At 42.7% G+C, this 24257-nt stretch overlaps 1 protein-coding gene across 10 annotated transcripts in view; it reads left to right on the top strand.

Annotated features, from left to right (window-relative positions):
- The window catches only part of LOC1269979 (regulator of G-protein signaling 17), a 36694-nt gene extending 12615 nt beyond the window's left edge, over positions 1 to 24079 (top strand). For 9 of the 10 annotated variants that reach the window (XM_061663492.1, XM_061663489.1, XM_061663497.1 and 6 more), the window contains 4 exons: positions 15125 to 15205; positions 16199 to 16427; positions 16545 to 16666; positions 16757 to 24079. In XM_061663492.1, the coding sequence (XP_061519476.1) occupies positions 15125 to 15205; positions 16199 to 16427; positions 16545 to 16666; positions 16757 to 16847 (523 nt within the window). In that variant the 3' untranslated portion in view covers positions 16848 to 24079. Of the gene's footprint in view, positions 1 to 12658; positions 13170 to 15124; positions 15206 to 16198; positions 16428 to 16544; positions 16667 to 16756 lie in introns of those variants that run through there. The other variant, XM_061663498.1, reaches the window with a different exon arrangement.
- Positions 24080 to 24257: the final 178 nt, after the last annotated feature.

Raw genomic sequence — 24257 nt, 5'->3', positions numbered from 1 at the left:
ACAACTTTCAATCACGCGCTTGCTTTTGTTCGCGTTTGCTCAAATCAATCACCGTGATTGAGCTGTTTGAGAGATCGCTTCCTTCACACTCCACTCCTTGTCCATCCAATCGTGCCGTGGTGCTAACGTGAACCCGATAGTTAAAGTGCTCAATCTATCAGCCGCTGCCTTAATAGGCAGCATTCCAAAGGCTTCGTGTGTCATCCGGACGCTCCCGGTGACATAATCGATTAAGGCAAGTGTCATTTGCCACACAGCAGGCGTCATTTGCCTGCGTCGGTTCGATCGACTCCCAGGCGAACATCGTCCAACCGGCTGCCGTTTGCAAGAAAACGGGCGTTGTTCCAAACACATGCACCTAATCAACAAGTAGTGCATCTGGACGGTAACCTTGCTACACCGCCTTGCCCTTCCCCCGCCAATCAGCCGGAAGTCGGTGTTGTTGCACCGCCTGCAAGGGTATATCACCTTCGTCCGGGTTCCTTGTTGCTTCAACGGTGGCGTCTAATTTTATCGTGCAGTAGCGTGCACATGTGGCGTTCACCAATGCAGCTAACGGGGTCGCAATGGGACGAAATGTGTAGCTGCACTTTGCGTGATTCCACGTGCAGTACAAAGCGACGGGCAGGCAAGGCAGGAACGGCTCCATACCTAAATATACCTCATATTCGAGGTCTAGTTTAATGCCGTTCCATGATCGGGATGGGATGGACTGCGGCAAGGTTCGGGTGCGGTTTGGGATGGGACTTTGAATAACATAAAATCGTGCATTTGAAAGCGTATTTCAAGCCGGAGTTGATTTTTGCGCTGCTAAATTGGAAAAGTTGTGTGCTGCTACTGCTGCTGCTGCTGCTCGCACAACATACAAGTGTTGCTTGATGGATTTATGGGGTGCAGTTGCCTGTTGAACAATACCGCTTGAACAGTGCAGCAAGTGTAGCTAGCGAGTGAAACTAACGTTGTGGGATGTATGTTTGTGTATGTCGTTTACGGGGAAGTCACAAAACTGTGTGTTTTACAAAAGTTTCTGATCCTGGTTCGTGCTGCTGGCTGTTTGCCAACAGCAATTTCTAATTAGTGTTGCTGTCATAATTTAATTACATACAGCGCAACTATTGTAAATTTGTTTATTTGACTATTATAACGCGTAGATGGATGAATAATACGATACAACTATTGTAAACGTGTATATTCACAGTAGAGATCATGAAACTGTAGAACATTTGCTTGCAAACATGAATAAGCACAACAATTCGCAGAAATAATGTTTAGACCTCTTCAACAACTGGTATAAAAATGAAGTAAACGACTTTTCAATGAGGATTTCATCCTTTGATTTGGCTATGTTTTTCATGAAGCGTTACCATACGTTATCTAAAATAGGAACAAAATCATTACAGTTAAAAAAACTAGACTGAAAAGATATTGCTCAAATCGGAAACCCGAGCAATAGCCTAAAAAAGGGTTGAACTTCCATTTGAACTTCCGCCTTCCTACCCGTGGAATTCTTACGGAAGTGTTATCATTCTCATTAGGAATCGAATTTCCCGTAAAGAACATTACTCACCAAAAAGCATGAAGATAGAGCTTAATAGTTATTACTAGAATTCTGGATCGATCTATATCTATAATTTCCGCGGTGTTCTTATTAGAAACCTACGTGCCTTGCTGGCGTTTGATATGTTTTCTCTTATAATTGTCGTTAAATTAAACAAACTTCCAACTGGAATTTTAGGTTATGGGGTTTCTGGTTGAGCCACAGTTTAAGGGTGAGTTCTACCTATCTCATTTTCCCATAAGGATGTATTCTGCCTATCTCAAAATCTAACAAGCATAGAACCACATCCTTCATGCAGTGATATTGCATTTAAATATTCAATGAATTGTTTATTTCTATCAAACCCATTAATCTTCATTGTGGACAGCTCTATTGTCCTGCGCGAAAAACAGCAACAAAAAAACCGCATTAAAAAAAAGAACTCGCACAAAACCGTGCCGTAAGTAAATCGTCACAATGAAATGTGCGTTTCCCCGTACCGTCAACGACAAGCGGGAGGAAGAGGTTGGGCGAGCTCTGTCGGATTGTGACGGGGGGAACACAAACATCTGTCATAAAACCTTGATGGTGACAGTTTTTCGGACGCCAATTGTCAAACCGCCACCGTGTTCATAACGATATTTTATCGATTGTGCGTTGCGTTGCGCTGGGTTGCGATTTGTTCGTTTCGGTGCGTCTCACTATCGCACTACCGGGCGATATTAATGTGCCACCCTCAGTCCCTCGGCCGGTTTTTATATCGCTGCGCGCGTTTAAGCGTTTCCCAATGCACACGTGTAGCACGACTGGGAAGGCCAACGGCAGCGTGAGTCGTGGGGGCAATGGTAAAGAATGAGGAGGGAAGGAAGCAAAATTTTCACAGCATTTGGGGCTCGCGATCGCGCCCACCACCGGCGCCAAGGGGCGGTATGGGGAGAGTGCTAACGATGATGACGGGTTTTTTTTTCGTAACGCTTACAGCTGACACGATGAATTCAGGCTTGTAATGGAGGGTAGGGGTAGTTTTTCCTTCTAGCTCCTTTCCAACTTTCTTGAGCCGTTTTCTGTTGTTCCTTTTGCCTTCTTTTTTTTACGCCACAACGCTCACTTTACGAAACAAACAACAAGGCGCTATTGGGATTTTTCGGATAGTTACCAACAGTGTGCCACACACAGGCAGTGGATTGTTCGAGGTTTACTATTTAATGCCTCACTAATGGTTTTTTTTCTCTCTTGTTGTACCGCTTACAAATGGTGGTGGCCTTCTTTGGATTCCTTTTTTGCGTCATCCTTTCTTGGTAGGAAGGAACCTTCAAGGATAGCAAGCTAGCCTCACTGGAACCACGGTGCGGAAAAGATCCGCTTGCCTAGAAAGAGGACGGAAAACTACACAGTCAGCAAACAAAAACAACAATCAGAATGGCCCCGCGCAAAAAGAGCCGCGCAAAAAATCTTTCCACTTTTTTGCTTGCTTGTGTTCTCTTTTGTTTTCTTGTGAAGGATGATTTTTGGGAATTTTTGTGCGCTAGAAGTGGGTAAAACTTTAGGCAGAAACACACGCAACAAAAAAAAGGTCAAGAACAGTGAACCGGTGACATCATTCGTTGGCACACGAATGGCCAAGCAAGAAGATGCGGCTGAAATCCGTGCAGCCGTGTGTGATTGAAAGCGTTAACGAGGCCGAAGCTTCTGCCAAATTGGGCGCACGTTGTTTGTGCTATTGCAAGGGATTTGGAGTTTTCTGATTGCAAACACCGAACCGCCGGATGTCATTGAAGGTGTGCAACGAACAATCAAATAGAAATGCCACTGGGAGAAAAGACTAGAACCTGCCATTTGAGTGTTTGTGCTGGTTGCACTGTTTGCCGGATGACAAATCCTGCATCCTGCACTCATCACGGCATCCATTCGGGAGTCGCCTTTCTGGCTTATAATTTCTCATTTACAAAGCACCCAAGTCGTTACACTCGCGGCATGCGGATGCAATTTTGTTGCTCATTTATCAGCACAGCACGATATCGTTGCGTGTACCCACGGAGCTGTGTAGTCGTTATGGAGCAACAGAAGAAAAGCAATATTTATAACTGCTTAGTAGTCAGTTTTTGTTGCACCAGTTTGTGTGTGTGTGTGTGTGTGTGTGTGTGTGTGTATGCTAGGACATAGCTGCAGCAGCGCTCTCATTTGCACATCAGCACAGTATGCTTTATCTTCATCATTTCCGTTCCGGCATCCTTGACGACGGTGGAGTGGAGTGTGAATATTTCTCGGCGATTTGCAAGTATGATAGTACAATGATTTACCGCGCTATCACTTTCTTGCACTTGTTCTTGAGCTGTGCTTTGGTAGGGGGTTTGTGCGGTGCTACGAATATGAAACAAGATTTTGTTAACTTACAGACAATTCTGGGTTACGCTTTGGGGATTTTTTTAGGTTTTCATTATTGTTTAACACTTTGACCGCCGGCCTGACGTCACAGTTTGCGAGTGAGCACGTAGCGCATGAAAAGAGAGCGATGAGAGCGACAATTGTTCGTGCGACTATCATCACTCTTTTGTTTCATTTCGATAAGCGGCGTAGCACATGTCGTTCTCGTTCTCTCTTTCCTACCTCATTCGTTATCAAGAGAATTGGTGAGCGTCAGATACAGAGCTGAGCGGTGAACAAAGCCGTCGTGCGATTTCATATGACGCGGCGCTTAAAGTGTTAAGCACTTGAAGGAACCATTGCGTTACTTTTAAATGTAATAAAAACCTGTATAATAATGTATAAAAGCCATCTACATACTTTTTTTACAAAAAACGATGAAATGTAACTGTGATTGCATACATTTAGGCGCTTCAAATCATTTTTGTTTCCTTCTACAAAACTTTAGATGTAGAACACAGTAACGCTCATAGCAAGAACACGGGATTTTATCTCTTTAATTCAAGAACAAAGGAACAGTAATTAATTAGCTGTACATGATGTGTCCGACGAATCATAGCCCTGTCGTTGCCTGTCTGTGCCTGAATTATAAATCCTGTACACACGAGATATGCTTTAACCGGTGAGGACAAAGGACGTTCTACCGGATTGATGGTGGAAATCTTTTCCCAGCACATATTCTACCCCGCCCACGCCAGCTCGCATAGATTCCTTTCATCCATTTTAATGCACAATGAACGCGCTTAAGCCCTCTGTGCGAGAGGTAAGGGATTAATATCGAGCTGCCTCAAAAAGCCTTATCGCGTGCGCTCTAGCTACCGCCTCCGACAGCTGAGTGATTGAGAAGAGTGCGGCCTACGGCGTTCCATTCGGCGCTAATCCGACACCTATATCCGAAAACATACCGATAAAACCGGGACAAAACGGGGAAGTGGAGCCGTCTGCCTGGTTCGGTTGCGATTATGAACTGTCGGGATGCTAATTACATTTCCTTCGCCCGGGTACAAAGACACAGAGAAAATTGCAATGTGTGTGTGCTTGTGGGTGTGTGCACTAAATTCCTTACTCAAGCACAAATGACACCCGGCAATGTTTTTCGCTGAATTGAATTAAACCACTATCACACTGCACCGGCAACACACAGCCCTGTTCCTTCACTTTGAAGTGTTCATAAATGACCCATTTTGCTCCCGCACTGTGCAACTGTGCTGGGTACGGGGAGGGGAGGGAGGGAAGACGCTGTGGAGGACAAGATGAGCCCTAGAACAGTTCAGCACTGCACTGCAATGTAGCCGTTGGCATAGATACGCTGTGCGGCGTTAGTAACACACCTGTCTTCTCCCGCTTTTTGCAGGCATGGGCTATGAGTTTGAGATAGGAGAAATCGGAGAGAGTGAAATTCAATTAAAAATTAATTTTAAAATCTCACCCGTTCCGCATCGTCATCTGTACGTTGACGGTAGCAGTGTGGTGTGCAGGGTCTTTGCACTGCCACTAAGGGTACACTACTGTTGCCACTACTGGTAGTTGACCTGCCTGCGAGCGCTCTGATTGGTGATGGTGATGGTGGTGTTGGTGGCGGCGGTGGTGAATGTGTTTGCCATGAAACTGTCACTATAAAACATCATCCAGCTTGGACGTGGAATGGACGTGCAGGGGTTTAGTGTCTTTTTTTGTTTCAATTTTGCTCTCTTTCACTGACATGTCACATTCCAATCAAGCGTATTTCGTATAACAAAAAAGTTTTGGTATTTATAAATGCAAATAAAATGCTAATATGATAGAGAGTTGAAGAGGGATAATATAGTTTTAGCTTTAAAATGCTTTAAGCTACAGTTTGTGATCAAAGAGCTGTAAACACTGCATGAGACGATATGCCTTATATCTTCTTATAGACCAGAAAATTTCAAATTATTACCTTTTTTTTATTTGTTTTTACTATTTCTTACATTCAAATTGATGTGTTTGCCACTTTTTTAATATCAAAAGCATTAAAACTCTACAATTTAAAATCCTGCCAGCTTGATTTCACTTTGATTCATCATTCCCGTTCACATCCCTCCTTCACGGTAACTACACATAAGTACACAGTATATGTGTGTGTGTCCATCCTGACCCTCTTCACTAACAATTCCCCGAACGCCACTTGGCCTACTCAGCGAAGCATGTGTGTGTATCTTTGAGCACTATAGATGACTGACATATGCCTTTAGCGAGAAAAAAAAGGGATGAGACGGGGGCACGGTAAAAGAAATAGATCAATCCATTCACCCGGCTAAAGCACCCACACACGGAGTACCCATTTCAAAGGCGGCCCTAGACGAACGTGAACCGAAAAGTCAGCAAAGCCCTATTTTACCCCCCCCCCCCCCCCGGGGGTGAGGCAGCACCTCCAGGGTCACTTCACTGGAGGGCGTTTTCGTTTCGAAGCGATGTGTACAAGGCAGGAAGGGCGAGAATGGTTGGTCGCTCCATCGCGATTAGCTTCGGCAAAGGCAAGAAATTGTCACTCTTCCGTACGGTTGCACCCGTGTGCCCTCGTTGCGGGTTGCTGACAGATTCAGCTCCTCGTTTCATTTGCTCGGCGCGCCTAGCACGCTAAACGTTCACGGGCAGGCATGTTGCAAATGATGGCCAAAGCCTTGCCGGGATCCCTCGCTTCACGTCGTGGGCTATCTGCTATTTTTATTTCACTTTTCAAGGCTTAAATGTTCCCCCGTCTCGGTTCTAGCACCCCACCCTGCTGCCAATGTGCAAATGTGTTGTAAGATGTAAGGAAGCAAATGAGAAAAGATGTTGTCCGTAGCGAACGGTGTAAGCAATGGAACTGTTTCGCTCGCCAAGCTCAGCGTGCTGTTTGAGGCTCCATTTTGTGTTGTTGCTGACTCACTGGTGCGATTCTAATAGCCTCAAAGCTTTCGCTGTTCGCGAGAACTTGCAAAATAAAACGGCCCAGCAGCAGTACGCTCATCAGGTTGTCGATTTGAATCCATCGGCTCGTGTGTGTTGATTGATGAAAGAAGGCAGCCGCTTGCGCTGTTGATGCCACTGCTGCCGCTGCTGCTGCTGCTGGTTGATGCCTTCTGCCCCGATGAGCCCCGTGATGATAAACATTCTGGGGCTTCTTTGCTTTGTTGTTTGGGGCAGGTTTTCTGGAAACAAGCAACGTAACGAAACCTTCGGACGAAACCCCTCCACAGTGTGTTCCTGCTTTGATCCGATGCCAAACATTGGAACAGAGAGGGCCCACCCAATTCAGGGGCGTTTGGCACCTCATCGAGCAGCATTATCTGGCCACCTGGGGGCAGCAGCCCTTCATCAGGGTCGGGCGATGTGTTCGTGAAACGGTTGAATGACTGGACCGGTTAAAAGCGCTTTAAATAATTGCCTGTGGGTGGAACACTGCTAGCTACCCCCACGTGATCGGGTTGGATTTGGGTGTGCTGTGTGCTGATGGGGTTTATTTTTGCGCAACATTGAACCCGAATATCCTGGGCGAGTGTGTGTGTCTGTTTTTTTTTTTGTCTCGGTGACATGCATAGTGACTTCATTGAGGAGCTGTTTAACATTTTGTTTTCTTTTTTTACGTGTGTTATTTTTACTATGGCAAGGTTCAAAGAAATTAAGAGAATTTAGTTCCGTGGGCGTACATTGAAACGAGAATAGGAAGGCCGTTGTTCGATGTTGACTTTAGCACTCATGTTAAAAATGTTATAAACGAGCACAGTTTTCAGTGAAGTTTGATGCTATTTTCAAATTATAACTGCCTCTATAACAGAGTGGAACTAAACATTATCATCACCATTCAAAGAAATGACTAAAAAATTTAAAATGAAATCCGTTTTACCTCAAAAGCCTATATATAAAGCCTGCAGATCCTGGTCACATCACCGATGATGTCAATTGCATCTCCTATTCAAACGAACCCAAAGCGGAGGAAACGCTTGGATTTCCTAGTCATCAATTCGATTCAAATAATCGATTACATTACTGACCACCACCAACATAATGTTTGGATATGTTTTTTTTGCCATCCCAATTCCGCTTGCAAGTGGCGCGAAAAAGAGCAGCTTCTCTGTTTGTGCTTTTTCAAGCAAAAATTAAATATTCCTGTTAGAGAGGCCCCTCAATTACGAACATAAACTGTCCGTGTTTGCCCCGTGTTTGCTCAAGCAAAACCACAAAGCATGCAACCCTTCCATCACCCACTCATTCCAACCCACCGTGTGCAGGGAGTGTTCCGTTTCAAGGCTGCGCTGCGAGCGCCATTGTAATGACGCTTTTAAACCACTTTCATGTCACCGCGCATCAGGAAGCGGCAGGTTGTGCTTGTCTATTTCCTTCCGCTCTCTCTCGCCCGCCCGCTCGCTCCAGCCCAATGCTTCATTGTCCTTCGAAGCCCTCCAAGAATGTGGCACCGTACACTGTACGCTGGAGTATGTGTGTGATCTATTTCTTTTGAAACAGTACACCACACACTACCACCTGCACCAAAATGTAGAGCGCCGTTTCAAAGGAGGAGAGGTTAAAACAACAGCAGCAAACAAACAGCGAATGAACAAAAAGCACCATATTTCCACTCCATTTTCCACGCGTATGGGGTGGTGAAGGGAGCAGGGAGAGGGACAACTAACAGCGGGCAGCGATGCGCCAAGGTGGAGGTGGAGCAACAGAAAAACAAAACACATTAGTGATAGGAATTGGCTGGCACGCTTCAATGCACTTAACCTGCCCTAAGGACAATTGTTTAGCCAGCTAAATAAAGACTAACCCAGTGCAAATAGATTCAACAACCTCTGGGGCAACCGGCTTGGGTCGGGGTTGTATGTGGCGCTTGCAAAAGCACCAACCACGGGTTGACTCCTAACAGTCTCCAGGCCTGGGCCGGTTCACCAGGTCAAGGAAGCGCAGGGAAGCACCAGAAAGCAGCAGCACACTGCAAAATCCAAGAACAATACGAAAAGGCACCGACTTACTTACGGGTTGGGGGAAATGAATAAAACAACAAACGAAACTTCAACACCGGAAGCGAGAGTTTCTTCCTTAGCGCGGCCTTTCTCCACCGGCTGCCCTTCCCGTTCTGGGTTTGGTTGCGCGTTGCTGCACCAGCTGGACACCCGCGTGGGTTGTGGTGCTTTTGCCCTTTTTGTTTTCTGCCGGCAGGAGTGGTTGGGCCATTGTTTTTCTTTGTTTCCCGTTTTTTTTTTGCTTTGCTTTGCTTTTTGCGTTCACGGGAAAGGCAATTCGTTTGCATGCCCTCGGGGGAGGGACGTTGGCGCGCGAGCGCCCACTTGTTTGGGGTGAGTTACAACTTGTCCCATGCCTTGCACGAACAAATGTATGTGCGCCGGCCAAGCGGTGAAGTAAAATAAAATCCCTTTGCCCTGTGGTAAAATAATAATGAAGGATATCCAGGCGAAAGGTGATGGTGTGTTGCAGGAGAATTTTTACTACAAAGAAAAAGGGGGCCAAAACCATCGTTGTCGTTCGAAACTTTCGGAACTCTTGGAACTAAACGTTTTATGCAAACCGTGTTTTCAGTTTACAGACGCTGGGGCTTGTTGATTAAAAATTCAAACCGGACGTTGCCAAACAAATCGCCCCACGTTTGTCTGCAACCATTCCTGGACCAGAACGTGATATGGGGATATGGTCAATAAACGGTGAAAGGTTGTTTTCCAATAACGGTGTGTTTCTCGTTTCACATCACTAGCCCGGGTCCGCCCAAAATTGAATCGTGTCGAATGCAAAAAGGTTGACTGTTGCTGTTGTTTGATCCGCTGTCCGTACCGTCGAAAGGACAGTGGGAACTTCAGTGTCACTCGTGTGATGTCTTTCGAACCCATACGCTGTCACGGTTCCTATCGCTTTGCTATCATTCACGATCACGAATGGGTGTAACGAAAATTGATACAAATTGAATGGAAGACAGAGGACAGCTTTGAATACTCTTTGCTAGTGTGAGAAAGTGGATCAAGACAAGGCTTGTTTATCGGTTCGGGTGAATGAACATCGTTGGAGCTGAGGGATTGTGTGATCAGTTTTATTTGATGAAATCGTTCCTCCAGTGTGGCAGTCCAATGGCAATGTGTCTTTTTTCGTTTGAATTAATTTAATCCATATGGGAAACCCGTCCTAGCACGAATGGTCGTACCTTTTTACGACATAATTGAAATATTACCTTTGCAAAAATTGATTACGACAACAGCTGATTGTCTAAAGCATCTTTTTAAGGAGATAGTTCAGATGATATTTCATTATTCAGCAAACTTAATTTAGTGATTGGACGAAACTTACAGGGTTTCCCACGATTTATTGGTTGGTTTCCATCAATTTTTGGTGGATTCCCGTATTTTTTTGGTGCGTTCACACGATTTTTTGGCCATTTCCCAGAATTTGTTGGTCCAATTGTATTGATATCCAATCGGAAAATACCAATAAATTATGGGAACGAACCAAAAATCTATGAGAAACGATCAAAAAATCGTGGGAACGCACCAAAAAATCATGGGAACTAACCAATAAATCGTGGGAAACCACGTGTAATCAAGTAGCCATTGGTTACAGCAACCGTGGTTACACTGAATATCGAATAAGAATAAGAACTAATCACAGATTGGATCCTGACCACTAACCTCTGACGTAAAGTCTTTCCCATATAAGAAAATCTTATAAGTTAACGCCCAACGTTCACTTCAATGTCTGGACATCGTTATTTAATTTATCAATAATTAAACTTTGTTATCCACACATTCTTCTTGGTCAATGTTCTTACTTTTTAATTAAGTCGATCACAAACTCCCGCTGAAACTGCCATGTTTCACTCCAAGGCATATCAAACTGGATTGAGATACAAAATAAGTTGAAAAAGACGTTCGATCAACGTGATCGTGTGTTCACTAGCACAACCTCAACGAGACACATGTACTACCTTCATCGTCAAACTTCGTCCCATCCGCATCGACAACCGAACCGAACCCGTTGGCACTTCCATCAAAACAAACCCATTAAAACTTTATTATCACCCGGTTGGCATAGCACGGGCTGGGACACGAAACGTGGTCCAGAACTGAAACCATGTGGCCGCTTCATCGCAAGCGCAAACCTTAAGCTTGACCAGGGGGCCTGGCGCTGGGCCGAAAAATCGTTGCGTCCCAAAGAAAAAAACACACACACACACACATGAAAGTAATGTGCACACATTTGTGGCCAACTACTAATAACCGCTGCTGCTGACCCTTGTTTGCTCACACCAAGTACCATACAGCACGTGGCGGATGCCGCCCGTAACTGACATCATCACCGTCATCCGGGGGGGGAGAAAACCCATCATCAAAGTAATTAACCTCAAATATGATGCGCCCGGTTCACGTATCTCGGGTGCGACATCCTCCTCCTGGGGACGTTCCTTCGTGTGTGTGTGTGTCCAAGGGATGATTCAATATGAGTTACGTGGTGGCGTCTGTCGCGCAAAGGGTATATAAGTTGCTGCCAAAAGGGAGAAGGATAAAGTTTGGCGAAATTTTCGATACACGGACGAGGGAGGAAGCGTGCTGAAAGCGTAAACAGAGCTGTCACACGTGTACACCGTTGTTTTGACAGATGGCGATGGCCACTAACACGCTTTTGACAGATGCGACAAGGTAGTGAGTGATGAAGATGTTTGATGTATTACTGTAGTATTGGCAGATGAGCAACTATAATGTTAGTGGTAGAACTTTGTACTAAAAACACTGAGTTTAAATGAGAATAATTGGAACAGCTGAAAGAAGCAAATTGATTGGAATGAATTGGATAAATGGTTCTACCATCTTGTTTTATTCGGATCTCAGAATAATTCATCATTCGTATAATTGCTAAACACTCCGCTATATATCGTCTCCCATGTCCCGTGACACATCGCCATACCGTTTCTTCCCATGGACCGGCCACATGAAACGTCCACAGATACACGTGAAGGTGGGTGTGGGTCTAAGGCTGTCTCTAACATGAATTCTAGCGCTTCAACACACCGTGCATCTAATGCCGGAAATGAGCGCCAGCCGGTGTCCGGTGCTGGCCGAGGTAGACAATCATTAAATTGCCACTAATACATACACCCTTCGCTTCACCCACCCGCTCCGCTTGATTGTGTCCGCCCACTGCTGATTAGACAGCAAAATTCTCTTTAGCTAATTTTATTCATGTTCAAGAGTGTGTCATTAGTGGGACCTCGGACGTTACGCTTTGGGCACTAAGACGCAAAGCAGAAGGGTCGGAAAATGCAAATTGATTGTGCAGCGATTGTGCAGTGCAGTGCCAGGAGTCAGGTGCTGTTTGCCCTTTGGTGGTTCCTTCGATGGAGATAATACGATTGATAAACCATTTCGCCAGCTTGTGGTTGTACATTCAGATGCCCCAGGATCTCTTTAGTGTTTGGTATTTACATTTTGTTGTGACATTTTGCGTCTATTCTCCACCGTAATGCAATGTGCAGCCAAGTGAATAATCCGAGTGCAAAGACAACATCAAACCCACTACTACCACGACTATCTTAATCCCTTCCAGCAGTGCAGTGAAATTTAAATCAACCAACCAAAACAACGTCAAAAAGTTTCCCCTCGTGTGCGATTAAGATTTCCGCGTACCGTCCACGTAACGGCGCGTGTGTGTGTGTGTGTGTGTGTTCGCCTGTGTGTACCATCCCCCCCCCCCCCCCCCCCCAAGTACTTACCCCCCTGTTTTGGATGTCGCACGTGAAGCAACGCTTCCGCTCGCGCGCCAACCTTCTCGGAAAGTGGGTGGAAAGACAAAACCTTAAGTGCTGCGCAAACATGTCGAAACAATAGACTCGGGTAACAGTGTGTACGAGCGTGTGTGTGTGTGTGTACGTTGATGAAGGTGTGCCACTATCCTGGCGGGCAAGCTGGGAAGAGCTGAGCTTCGCTAGCATCGCTAGCCTTCCCCCTGCAAACCGGTGGGCCCTGCAAAGTGTGACAACGCTTCAACCAAAGGCGCTCCACCTCCAAACCGACCGGGTCAAGTGTTTGCACTGTCACATTAACTCAAACCGTTGGCCATTTTGTGCGCTCTGTGCCAGTGGGTTGACTCTGGCGGGCATCTTGCAGTGTTCACAGGTGTGTGTGTGGCTGTGTCATCGTAAACGGTAATCCATCCACTCCGGTATGGCCGAAAAATGGCGCCAGGCGATTGGAAAAATTCGAAAGGGGTAAGAGCGAAGTGGAAAACAACGGGAAAATGAGAGAAGCAGAGCGAGCGATTGTGGCCGTTAAATGCCTAATGGCGGTTTGAAGTAGAGGAGAAGATTGTTGCTTTTGAGGCACCAGGCGCGCTCTCAGGTGGAGTGTTATCTTAATTGGTGTTGATTTTATGCTTAGCTAAATGTCGATTGAATATGTGCGGAGTGGGGATTGAATTATTTATTTCGATTTGAACGTTTTGTTTGCGATAAGATTCCGAGAAACTTATTTTAACAAAATAAAAACAATTCAAATAATCATTCAAGCAATCTTGCCCAAGTGTCCTCCTCCTCTTTAATTCTTGTGGCATAATTCTAATTGTTCCATCTTCGTTGCCTAAACCCAGATTTCTGTGTTCCTTTTTTACATTTTCGAGTTGTCTGAAAGTAGTCTAATTAGTAACATATGTTCATTACATGAATATGAAATGATTTTCCTTTGCTATGAAACATAAACGGCTACACTGTGCTTCCCGAAAATATCTCTACAAGGCTTATAGCTGATTGTTGTGCTGCCTTTTCAGTGACATTTAATAATATATTCCATCGGCAACAGTCCGTTGGGTAGCGGAAACCCCTGCTACACAACAGTGGTAGTATTTGCTATCCACACACCTCATAAGCCAATCGACGTTTCAAAACCAGATAAACCCGCCTGCGGCTCCAACGAAAAGACGATCCGCTCCCGATGGTTCCCTGCACATACACACTCTTTCTCTCACGCTCTCTACAGCCCCTCCAGCAGACCAAAAAAAAGGTCACCCGGTGACGCAAGGCTTCGTTAAATTTAGCAAAAAGCAAGTGTGGTAGCATAAATTCAATAATAACCGCTACGTGACAAATCTTCCATTCTCTGCTGCTGCTGCTGCTGAATAAAAAATAACGGATAAAAGATTGCATTCCTGGCGTCCGCTTCCTGTGCCCTTCCTGTGCGCGATCACGTGCAAGACAGTCGGTGGGGCCCATTCATCCCATTGCTGTTTTCCTTTATTCATCCTGCTCCGAATTCTCCACCACCCGAGGGTACAGTCTCGACAGCTTCTTGATCCTGGGGGTTGGCTCTCAGCGTGCAGATGGGGAAAATCATTGATAAATATTCGAGGACAGCAGAGCCCCCGTGTAGGATGACTTTGGCTTCATGCCATTCTTCGCTGCTGCTACTGGGGGCTGTCTGTTGGTCCTCTCTTTCGCTCAGTCTCATTTGCATGTGCGTTGCTCTTCTGGCAGGTGTGCGGTAGATATATATATACATATTTCCATATTTTGTTTGCTCGGGGATGCTCGGAAGCTTCGTTCATAAATTTTATATACCGGAACTGTAACGATCAAACCATAAACACAAATACACACACATATATATGTACACACCTTCCATGCACCAGAAACGGGAACGGGGCTGCAGATGACAGAGCAGACAGAGATCGCATCCATTGATTAATTCAAGCCCTTTTGCTAGCCGGAAAATTATCCTACCGGTGGGCTGTTATTCTCCTATCCTATCTTCCACAAATAAAAAAACCCCCCAAAACATCCCTCCACAACGGAAGCATTTTGTCACTGTGTTCGTAATTTATTGTCAAGGCTTTACCGGCCGGCATAAGTATGAATACTTCATGCAGTCAACGCAGAGCAGTAAAGCCCGGAAGACAAATGTGTGATAATAAACAAAAGTACATTTAGCTAAGCTCTCTAGCAATCAAAAAAAAAACAGGGAGACTGTCGGGAGAAAATGGGAAAATTGAAAAGTTGCTCATTAGAAAATAATCAATCACTGTCAACGATCTTGCTCTCGTGCACCTGCCGGCATAGTAGTTGTATAGAATTAGTAAGGGGAAAAAACTGTTCTAATTTTTGTCATCCAGCATCTAAAAAACATAAAACTAATTTTCGTCATGCGTGCTGTTTTTCTTTCTTTCTACTTTCAGTTTGGCTATAAAAAATGCAGAAGACAATGGGCCTACGAAAAAAGACCAAGCTAGTTCCGATACCCTATTCGATGGTGAACAGTGAGTAGTTTCTCTTGCGCCCGTATGAATCTCGTGTCAATTACGTGCTTTTGTTTCGTGTGGTTTAGTGTGTGTTTCAAGTGGTTGATTTCAAGTCATTATTTATATGTTTTTTTCCTTTTTTATATTATTATATATTTATATAAATATATTATATTTTTTTATATTTTTTGTTCAAAGTTTTGTCATTTTGTTTAACTATGTTTTATTTATTTCTTCTTCTTTTATTGTATTGTTCTTTTGTTGTCTTATTGTTCTTCTATTTTTTTTGTTCACTCTTTATGTTATTCAATTTGATGTTGTTTTTAGGTTGAACTTTACTTTTTAATTAGCTTGTGCTTTATTAGCGTTCATCAAAAATTGTATCGTTTATTTAGATTACTTTTTGGCTTGCATTTTTGTTGAATGTGCCATTCGGTCTAGTATACTTTAGAGGATCATATATTTTGTTTGCCATTATTTGACGTTTTGAATTCATTTTCAAATATTTAAATACCTCAACTCGGCCATTTCAACTTCCCATTTATTTGAACTTCCGTTGATGTATATTGTTTGCGCTATAAAAAAAAAACTGAACTGAAAACTTTACGTCTCTATTTCTTGCTTGAAATTGTATCACTGTGTTTGCGATTTATTTTATTTTTTCTCTTTAACAATTATGTGTGTATAACATTTTTACAATGCTGTACACCTTTGATATTGGAAACTATTTTCTCCTACACATCGCTCACCATGCCCGTTGTTTATTCTATTATTATTTCTATCAATTCCATCACCTCCCATCAGCCCTTAGCCGCCTGCCCCCTGTGTGGTGCTGTCAATGTGTAGCTATTAATTAAAATTGAACAAATGAACAGCTTTGCACTCTCCCGCTTAAGCATACCTACCCAAACCGCTGAAAAGCGCTCATTTCCATACACGTTTTTCTTCATCTCTTTCTCTCTCTCTCTCTCTCTCTCTCTCCCTCACCCGCAACAAACACTTCGTTGCCAGACCAACGCTGGAGGAGATACGCAGCTGGGGCAAAAGCTTCGACAAACTAATGCGAAGCCCCAGCGGGCGAAAAGCGTTCCGGGAATTTCTGCGCTGCGAGTACAGCGAGGAAAATATACTCTTCTGGCTGGCCTGCGAAGAGCTGAAGAAGGAGACGAACCCGGAAGCGATAGAGGAGAAGGCTAGGTTTATTTATGAAGACTATATCTCGATTTTATCGCCGAAAGAGGTAAGCAAAACCGTGCGGTGCTGTAGGATGGGGGAAGAAAGCACGATAATTACTTGACATTTCGCTTTAATTTTACCCCGTTTTTCTGTGTTTACGTTACTCCCCTTTTATCCGCAGGTATCGTTAGATTCGCGTGTAAGGGAAATAGTTAATAGGAATATGGTGGAACCAACGCCGCACACTTTCGACGAAGCTCAACTACAAATTTATACACTTATGCATAGAGATTCGTATCCAAGGTAGGATTTATTAGATTATTTTTAAAGAGAAATTAAATTGCACCTGAAATAAACATCAATTAAAATGACCCAATTGGTTTTGCATTTCAGATTTATAAATTCTCCTCAATTTAAAACACTGGCCCAAATTCCAGACGGTGTGTCGGCGTCCGGTTCGACGGCCGAAAGTCCCAGCAATTAGAGCCACCGCGTGCGCGTGAGCCAGCTTAGTTTTGCGGTAATTAGTTTCCCCCCTGCGCAAACCATGTGTTCACGCAGCGATCGTTCGCGTACAGATGCAACGGGAAAGAAACGCACACAGCCTACTACTGCAAACGCCCAGCCCAACAAGGATGGATGGTTGATCCGCTGCAGAAGGAGTCTTGCCTGATCGTATAGCAAGCGCAATGGACACTGGAAGCTTTTTTTTAATGTTTTTAGTTTAAAATGTTACGTTTTTTACTCGTTTTACACCATTTTGCTTCACCGTTTGGTGAAGGCGATGCAGCAAGAAAACCCCCCCAAGAAAATGATATTTATTTGCAAGAACGAAACGAATGCTTCGAACCGGCGCCTCATCCCGGTTAACCCGGTGGTGCCCCGTTACAGCCCGTTAGCTAGTAAGAAGCATTAGGTGGCGAAGCAAGCGGCCCGCCGCTAGGAGCAAAAGCAATCCGGAAAAGAAGGACTTGTCGCGACAAAGCAGATGAAGCAGAGCACAACCAACGAGGAAGAGAGGTGGAGTGAAGCACGGTTTTTTTACGTAAATATCTAAACAATCGTATTATTGCGCACAAAAACACACACACGCTGAGACACACGCTCGCACAAGTCTACTTATAAATTCATACATACCGTTGCGCTCCAGCGCTTGTGTGTGTGCGTGTGTGTGAGTGGGAAGGTGTGTTAGTGTGGGTGGTTGAGTGTGTAGGAGAGGAACAATCTGTAATGAAGTGTAACAAACAATCAAGGGCGCGACGAGGAGGCAGGCACACATTTCAGGTGAACAGTAAAAAACCAAAAAGCACTCATACACCCACAAACCATATTTTAACGTCCCCTTGAGACCACTAGGCTACTATAATTGTTCGTTAACTAAAGAAATACAATTTAATATAGAGAGCAAACTAGAGACAGTGACAGAGAGGGGGGAGAGAGAGGGGGAGAGAATGCAGAAGAGGGAAAAGTTTGACAATGATTAGTAAGAGAAGACGAAAATAGCACAAATTTAACACACCAACCTGGTTCACCTGAAGCCCCCCCCCCCCCCCACCCCCGGTAGCTATCTCAATCGTGTACCAATGATAAAGAGTTTAGTATTTATTTTTCCTACCTACCTGTTTGCTTGTGTTTTCTAGAGATTGTGAAGGTGGAAAGATGAAAGTGAAACATAAACACAAGAAGGATATAGAAAACGTGTTTATAGATACAGAACGAATCACACACACACACACATACACATTTGTACACAAAAACGCCTAATCACAACGATGCAAGATGTTAGAATTTTGTTTTTATTTTAAACTCTAGCCCTAATAGTGCGTTAGTACATTCGTTGTTATTTTTTTGTTTAGTTTTTCTTTGCGCTAGTCACACGAATTTAAGCTCTTGTTAAGAGAGAGAGAGAGAGAGAGAGAGAGAGAGAGAGAGAGAGAGTTAAGGAACGAGGGAAACAGAAAGTTTATTTATTCCTGTTTGCTTGTTGACCCGTGCTCGACTCGAGTCAAACTGTGCCGATAGTTTATTCTGGTCGTTAAAGCTGTTTATTGTATTCTATTTAGTAAGATGTACAGTAGCTCCAACAACATCCCCACACACGCACCCATGCAGCTTTAGTTACCTGCCAATCAATGGTAGATTATGTGGGGTTTTTAGTAGTTACTTCACAAATATTTCAAGTGTGAGAAGGCATCTTGATTTGATAGTAATTATAAATCTCTATGTCCGAGGGCCTAGCACAGTGAATCCGTTTTGCGAATGCTTTATTGTTGTGACCACACACGTACACACCCACACACACATAGCAAAACACATACACAAAACATGCGTGAGAACGAGGGAAAAGGGAAAGCAAGAGTATAGTAGATGTAAAACGAACCAAACAAGCGAGCTAATTCACAACTTTAGGCAAAATGTTTAGTCAGACGCTCTGAAAAGAAAAATCCTTTGGAAAATTAGAGAGCAAAAAAGAGAAGATACTGTTATCGTGCAAGATGCTGCGGAAGTAATAGAAAGAATGCAAAGAGCAACACAATGAACCTGATCGTTTCTTCTCCACCACCAATCAGTCATTCAGTAGTAGTGAGCTGTTGTAGTTGTAAGGGCGGTGTGGTGCAAACAAAACAAAGCGTGGTGAGAAACGCGAAACATGCCCCTTGTCCTAGGGGCAGTTCGTTAGTTCAACAGTTTGTAGTCTGTATTTATAAGATTTCTATTTTTTCTATCGACAACAAGCGGAAGATGAGGTCTAGTGGCGCGAAGTAGTTGGCAATTATCATTACCAAGAATAATAAAACAAAAAAACAACAACAACAAAATACAACCAAAACCCAATCATAAGCAAATGCAAACGGAACAACGGCGGGAAGAGTGGCAAAGCATGGAAGAGGTAGCAACAAAAAGAATAACAACAAACAACAACATTATAACATAAGCACACGGAGCAAAACAATACAAAGAAAAGGAAAATAAAACCAGCGGACGGAAGAACGAAACGTGCAAACGTGCAAAACCAACCATAAACCACAAAACGAATGATACAGATGACGGAAGAGCAATAGTGAACAAGAAACCCCACGAAAAAGCATAAATACATTCACCCCAAAACAAAACAAAAAAACGTTCACAACATGTTTTTTTCATTTTCAAATAGGCGTAAATCGTAATCGGGTGGAAAAGAAATCAAACTATCACAATACAGCAACACAATAGAACAAAGAAATTAAATGAAAGAGAATGAAAGAAAAAAGTATAATGTAGCGAATGTGTTTAAATAAAAAAAAACAGAGCCTATACAAATAAAATGATACATTAACGAAACGTGTAACAGTGGGGGTAATGGAACATGCAATAACACAAATATGATAATTAACCAAACAGTCCAAACATGTATACAAACATGTATAGCACAACGCACCACACAATAAATGGGGTAGGTATTCGAAATTTACCTGCATTTAAGAAGTATGTAAGAGCAGCAGCAGCAGCAGTCAGTAACGAAACGCAATCGTTATCTGTGTGTGTGTTTGTGTGATTGTGCGGCGCAGCGAGAAAATGATAGTAAAACAACACGTTAGTAGAGATTATTAATATTAATGTGAGAGCAAAACCTATCAATAACAAACACCCTACAGTAACTTACAACAGCAAACCACACATTCAACACACTCCCCCAGTCATCCCAGGCCAATGGCACACAATGTTTAGGAACAGGGTTCGAGCTGTTGATAACGAGCAGAACAGAAGTTAAGGAAATGGAAACAGTTTATGTGTAATACTTTGAAATTAAGTTTTGGAAATTGTTTACAGTTGAGTTTGCTAGTTGAAATAAGAGAAATTTTTGTGTTTAGTTTTGAAAATAGGCAGCAAATAAACAAATGAACAATGAAGAACAGCATAGAACTATGAAGAGAAAATATTAAATTACATAAGCAGAAACAATAATAAACAAAAACAAACAAGAACACAAACAACAGCAAACGATAACTGAAGAAGCGCAAAAAGAGAAGAGAAAAATAAGAAATGAATCCAATTGTGAAAATGGGACTTTTTTACAACAATAACAACCATAGCAATGAAGTGGAAGAGTGGAGATGAATAACGTTAAAGAGCTTTTTGTTATAGTAACAAAAGCAACAACAACAACACAGTGTACTAAAACACACAAAATAGAACAGAGAAAAGGAACACTGTGTAACAAGGTAACAACCATGACCAAATGGGAGAAATGCAAAAAGGAGAAACAAAAATCACGCACACGTGCAAAGGAACAGATGAGCATTACTGTTTCTTTTTATACATCTTCTTTATTTATTTATTTTACTTATCTTCAGATAGGTTCGTGGATATGTTCATCCTTCCTACATATGTTTGTATGTATGTTTGTATGTGATAGACAGAGCGAGAGAGAGAGAGATAGAGAGAGTATGTTTTAAGTAATTTGAGTTTGAATATACTACCTCTAGCCCGACGCCCAACGCCCAACTCCCCCTCCTCCTCCTCCCCATATCCCTCGAAAAAGCTGGAGCAAACGAAGGTGTATATTTGTGATACGTTAAGTGCTGTTTCGTTTCGAGCTAGAGTTTGTGTTGTGTCTTCAACGAATCCCCGTTCGAAATAGTTTCCAGCAGGACTACTTCTCGTTCTACTATATTTCTTTTACCGCTTAAAAACAGGGGGAAAGCGTGTTAGCATGCAATAAAACAGTGTTAAACCTATAGGTAATCGCGTCGGCCCGCGGGTATAGCGTTTTGTAAAAATATTTAAATCAAAGGAAGAAAAAAATGCAACAAAATAAAACACACAGATAAGGGAAACAGTAGCTGACAGCTGACAGAGGGATGACGGAATAAACCAGTGGAGCAGTAATTTCTGCTTTCCACTAAGTAAGCTAAAACACAGCTAAAATGCAACAAAGCAAAAAACAGCACCAAGAGACAGAATCTGTAGAGAACAGAGCTTTTTGTTTAACCTTTTTTTGTGTGTGTTTGTTTTTGTGTAACACATACACTGATTGTTAGGGGTTTTGTTTTGATGGAGTAGCCAAGTGAAGCTGTTTCATTCTGTTCGGGTTAGTTTTTACCTTCGTTACAACGAGTTTGTTATTCAACGCCGGTAAACGCCGTTTCGTAGTGATGGTGCGTTTTAGCGACGCACGAATGGTGGCCCTTGTTTAGTGTTGTTTCCTCATGTGTGCATGCAGCACGAGAAAGTGGAAGGAGAACTTCCCTCAAAACAATATATAAAAAAGTACTAGTAGCTGTAGTAGTAGTAGTGTACGTTATCTCGTAAGGTGAACTAGTCAAGATGCTCAGCTACAGCATACAGAAACTGCTGCAATGATGAGTAGTGCAATGCAGCCCTGCGCACGTTAGCCGTATGAGCAGCAATGCAACTCTGATCAACGATTGCGCATTGTTTTGAACCACTTCTTGAACCTCCTCTGGATACGATCCACCACACCACTAGCAGCCTACTACGATGGCTCTTTCGCCCGGTTCTCAGCAATCACGGTGTCAGTGTATGTAGTAGCAGTGTTTGTTTACGAATAGCACGTTGGCCCTCTTGAGCACGTGTCTGTGCAGCGTATCTGTTTAATTCCCTTCCCATATTTCCCCGCCCCCAAAATCTCAGCCACTCACGCCACACACTTGGGTGATTGTATTTTTGATGCAAGTACAACGAACTTTTCCAAATTTTCAACTCTCTCCACCTTCACGATGGGGTGTCCACCACCAGGACATAGCAGTCATTTCTAGTGCAAGCAAAACCCCTTATTCTCATTCTGCCTAAACAAAGTGAAGGAAAAGAAGAGTAAAACGCAACGATACTGTTTCAACAATTTTGCACTTGATTCGATATCTGCTTTCCTGCGCTTTCTTCTGCTAGAATCGTTCCTTTTGCGGAACGAAATGAGGAAATGTTTTTTTTTCCTTCTATTATTTTCTGTAATTTATACAGTAGCAGTAACAGATAAGAAAGAAACAAAAAAAAAGCACACTCACACACACAAACACATTTAAATTAAAAGAAACACACATAAATTTGCAAGTGAGTTAAATGTATAGGGGATGTAATGAAATGCAAACGCGAAAATTGTAGAGATGATAATGAAACGAATATGTTAAAAAAGGAAGAAAAAAGAAACAAAACAAATTCAAATCAATGACAAACGGAAAACAAACAGCATTCTATGCATACTGCAAGCATGATGAGGATAGTTTATCATAGGAATTCTTCAAAAAAAAAATGGTACACTTAAAATACTACACTATTTTAAAGTAACAACAGACAAATCGAAACACACCGGGAGTTGATGTAACTGGTACGATTACCCAAATACAACAGTAAACGAACACGTACACACAAGCACGGCTACACACCAACACACACCACATGGTCAGACAAAACAACACTCACACACACACACACACATACACCTATAGGTCCCATTTAGCATCTGATAAATAAAAATGTAGCTTATACAAAACACAAAAGTGAGCCAGTGTGGTGCATGAGCGTTATGGTGAACGAGGCGTCAAGAATGTAAGTGTAACACGTTAGAAAACAAACGAACAATTTTTAGAGCAAAAAGAAAAAAAAAGGAAACATTAAAGGGACAAAAGGGTGACACAAGTAAGAGAAGAAAAAAAATAAACAAAATCGTAAGTTAATCTAGTTAAAACTGGAACCAATCAGCGTAGTGCAGCAAACGGAAACGAAACGAATCAAAATGCAGAACTCCCTTATAATGTAACAGTAAATTGTAACCTAAAAGCAAACAGCAAACCAGAAGTATGCACCGGATGCAGCAACAGCAACACAATTGGGGCTGTTTGAGATGGAATGATGAACGGGAACCGGAAATGTATGCACAAAACCAAAACCCCTGAAGCCCCACCCCATTGGCTAACTATAAACTTAACGAAAGGAAAAAACATAAACGTGCAACTGCAACTCTGTTTGCATTATTCTATCTCACCCACATCCCTGGCGTAAGATCGCAGGAAAGAAATGCAGAAGTAATACTTGCGTACTTCACGTTCAACTACAAATCACTAGCAATGCAACAACAAAACAGCAAAGAGAGAAAAACAAACATACATAATATACATTTAACTATAGAGCAAAACCACACCACTAAAGAATCTTACGAACATGAATTCTACTATACAAAAAAAGAACAAATATTCACAGAAAGAGAATGAGAGCGAAATGGAAACCCCAAAAGCATTATAAGCTTGGCAAAAGGTGCAGAACAAAAACAAAACTCACATAAAAAAACATCTTCTTCTAACAAACAAAGAAACCCACTCGTACCATACTATCACACCTTTACAACATATAACTCCATTTAAATGATAAACAAAGAAACAAGAAGAAAATCAAACGATAACAGACGCGTGAAGCTGCATATAATTTATCGCTAGCAAAACTACAAAAGAAAGAAAAAACAAAACAAAACAAACAAACGGTATCGTAAAAAGGTGGTGTGTCGCATATTAAACGATCAGCAGGCAGATAAACAAAACGTAGAAGAAGCCTGCAAGCAAGCGAACCCACACAGCAGGCAGTGGAAACCCAAAAAGAGAAAAATGAAGTAATTAACAGAAGTAAGAAAGAAGATTCCGAAACAAGAAAAATACGCAGGAGTGCAGGCGGATAGAAAAACGAAGAAGAAATTAAGAAAAAATAAAAAAATATGCGAAAAATTCAGTAACTTGTTTTATTATTTTATTTGCCTTTAAACAGATTATTCCAATTGATGTCAGAATTTTATGTATTGTTTTTTTTTTTATTTGGTCTCTTTCTGCCAGTGCCGCAGTTTGAATCAGTCACATGTTCGTGGCAACGGACGTGCAATAGCTCCATGTGTCAAATTCAAATTTTGACA

The sequence above is a fragment of the Anopheles gambiae genome, chromosome 2 (assembly GCF_943734735.2).
Source record: "Anopheles gambiae chromosome 2, idAnoGambNW_F1_1, whole genome shotgun sequence".
NCBI classification, from domain to species: domain Eukaryota; kingdom Metazoa; phylum Arthropoda; class Insecta; order Diptera; family Culicidae; genus Anopheles; species Anopheles gambiae.
The sequence above is the reverse complement of the archived record's forward strand: the minus strand, read 5'-3'. Positions and strand labels throughout refer to the sequence as shown.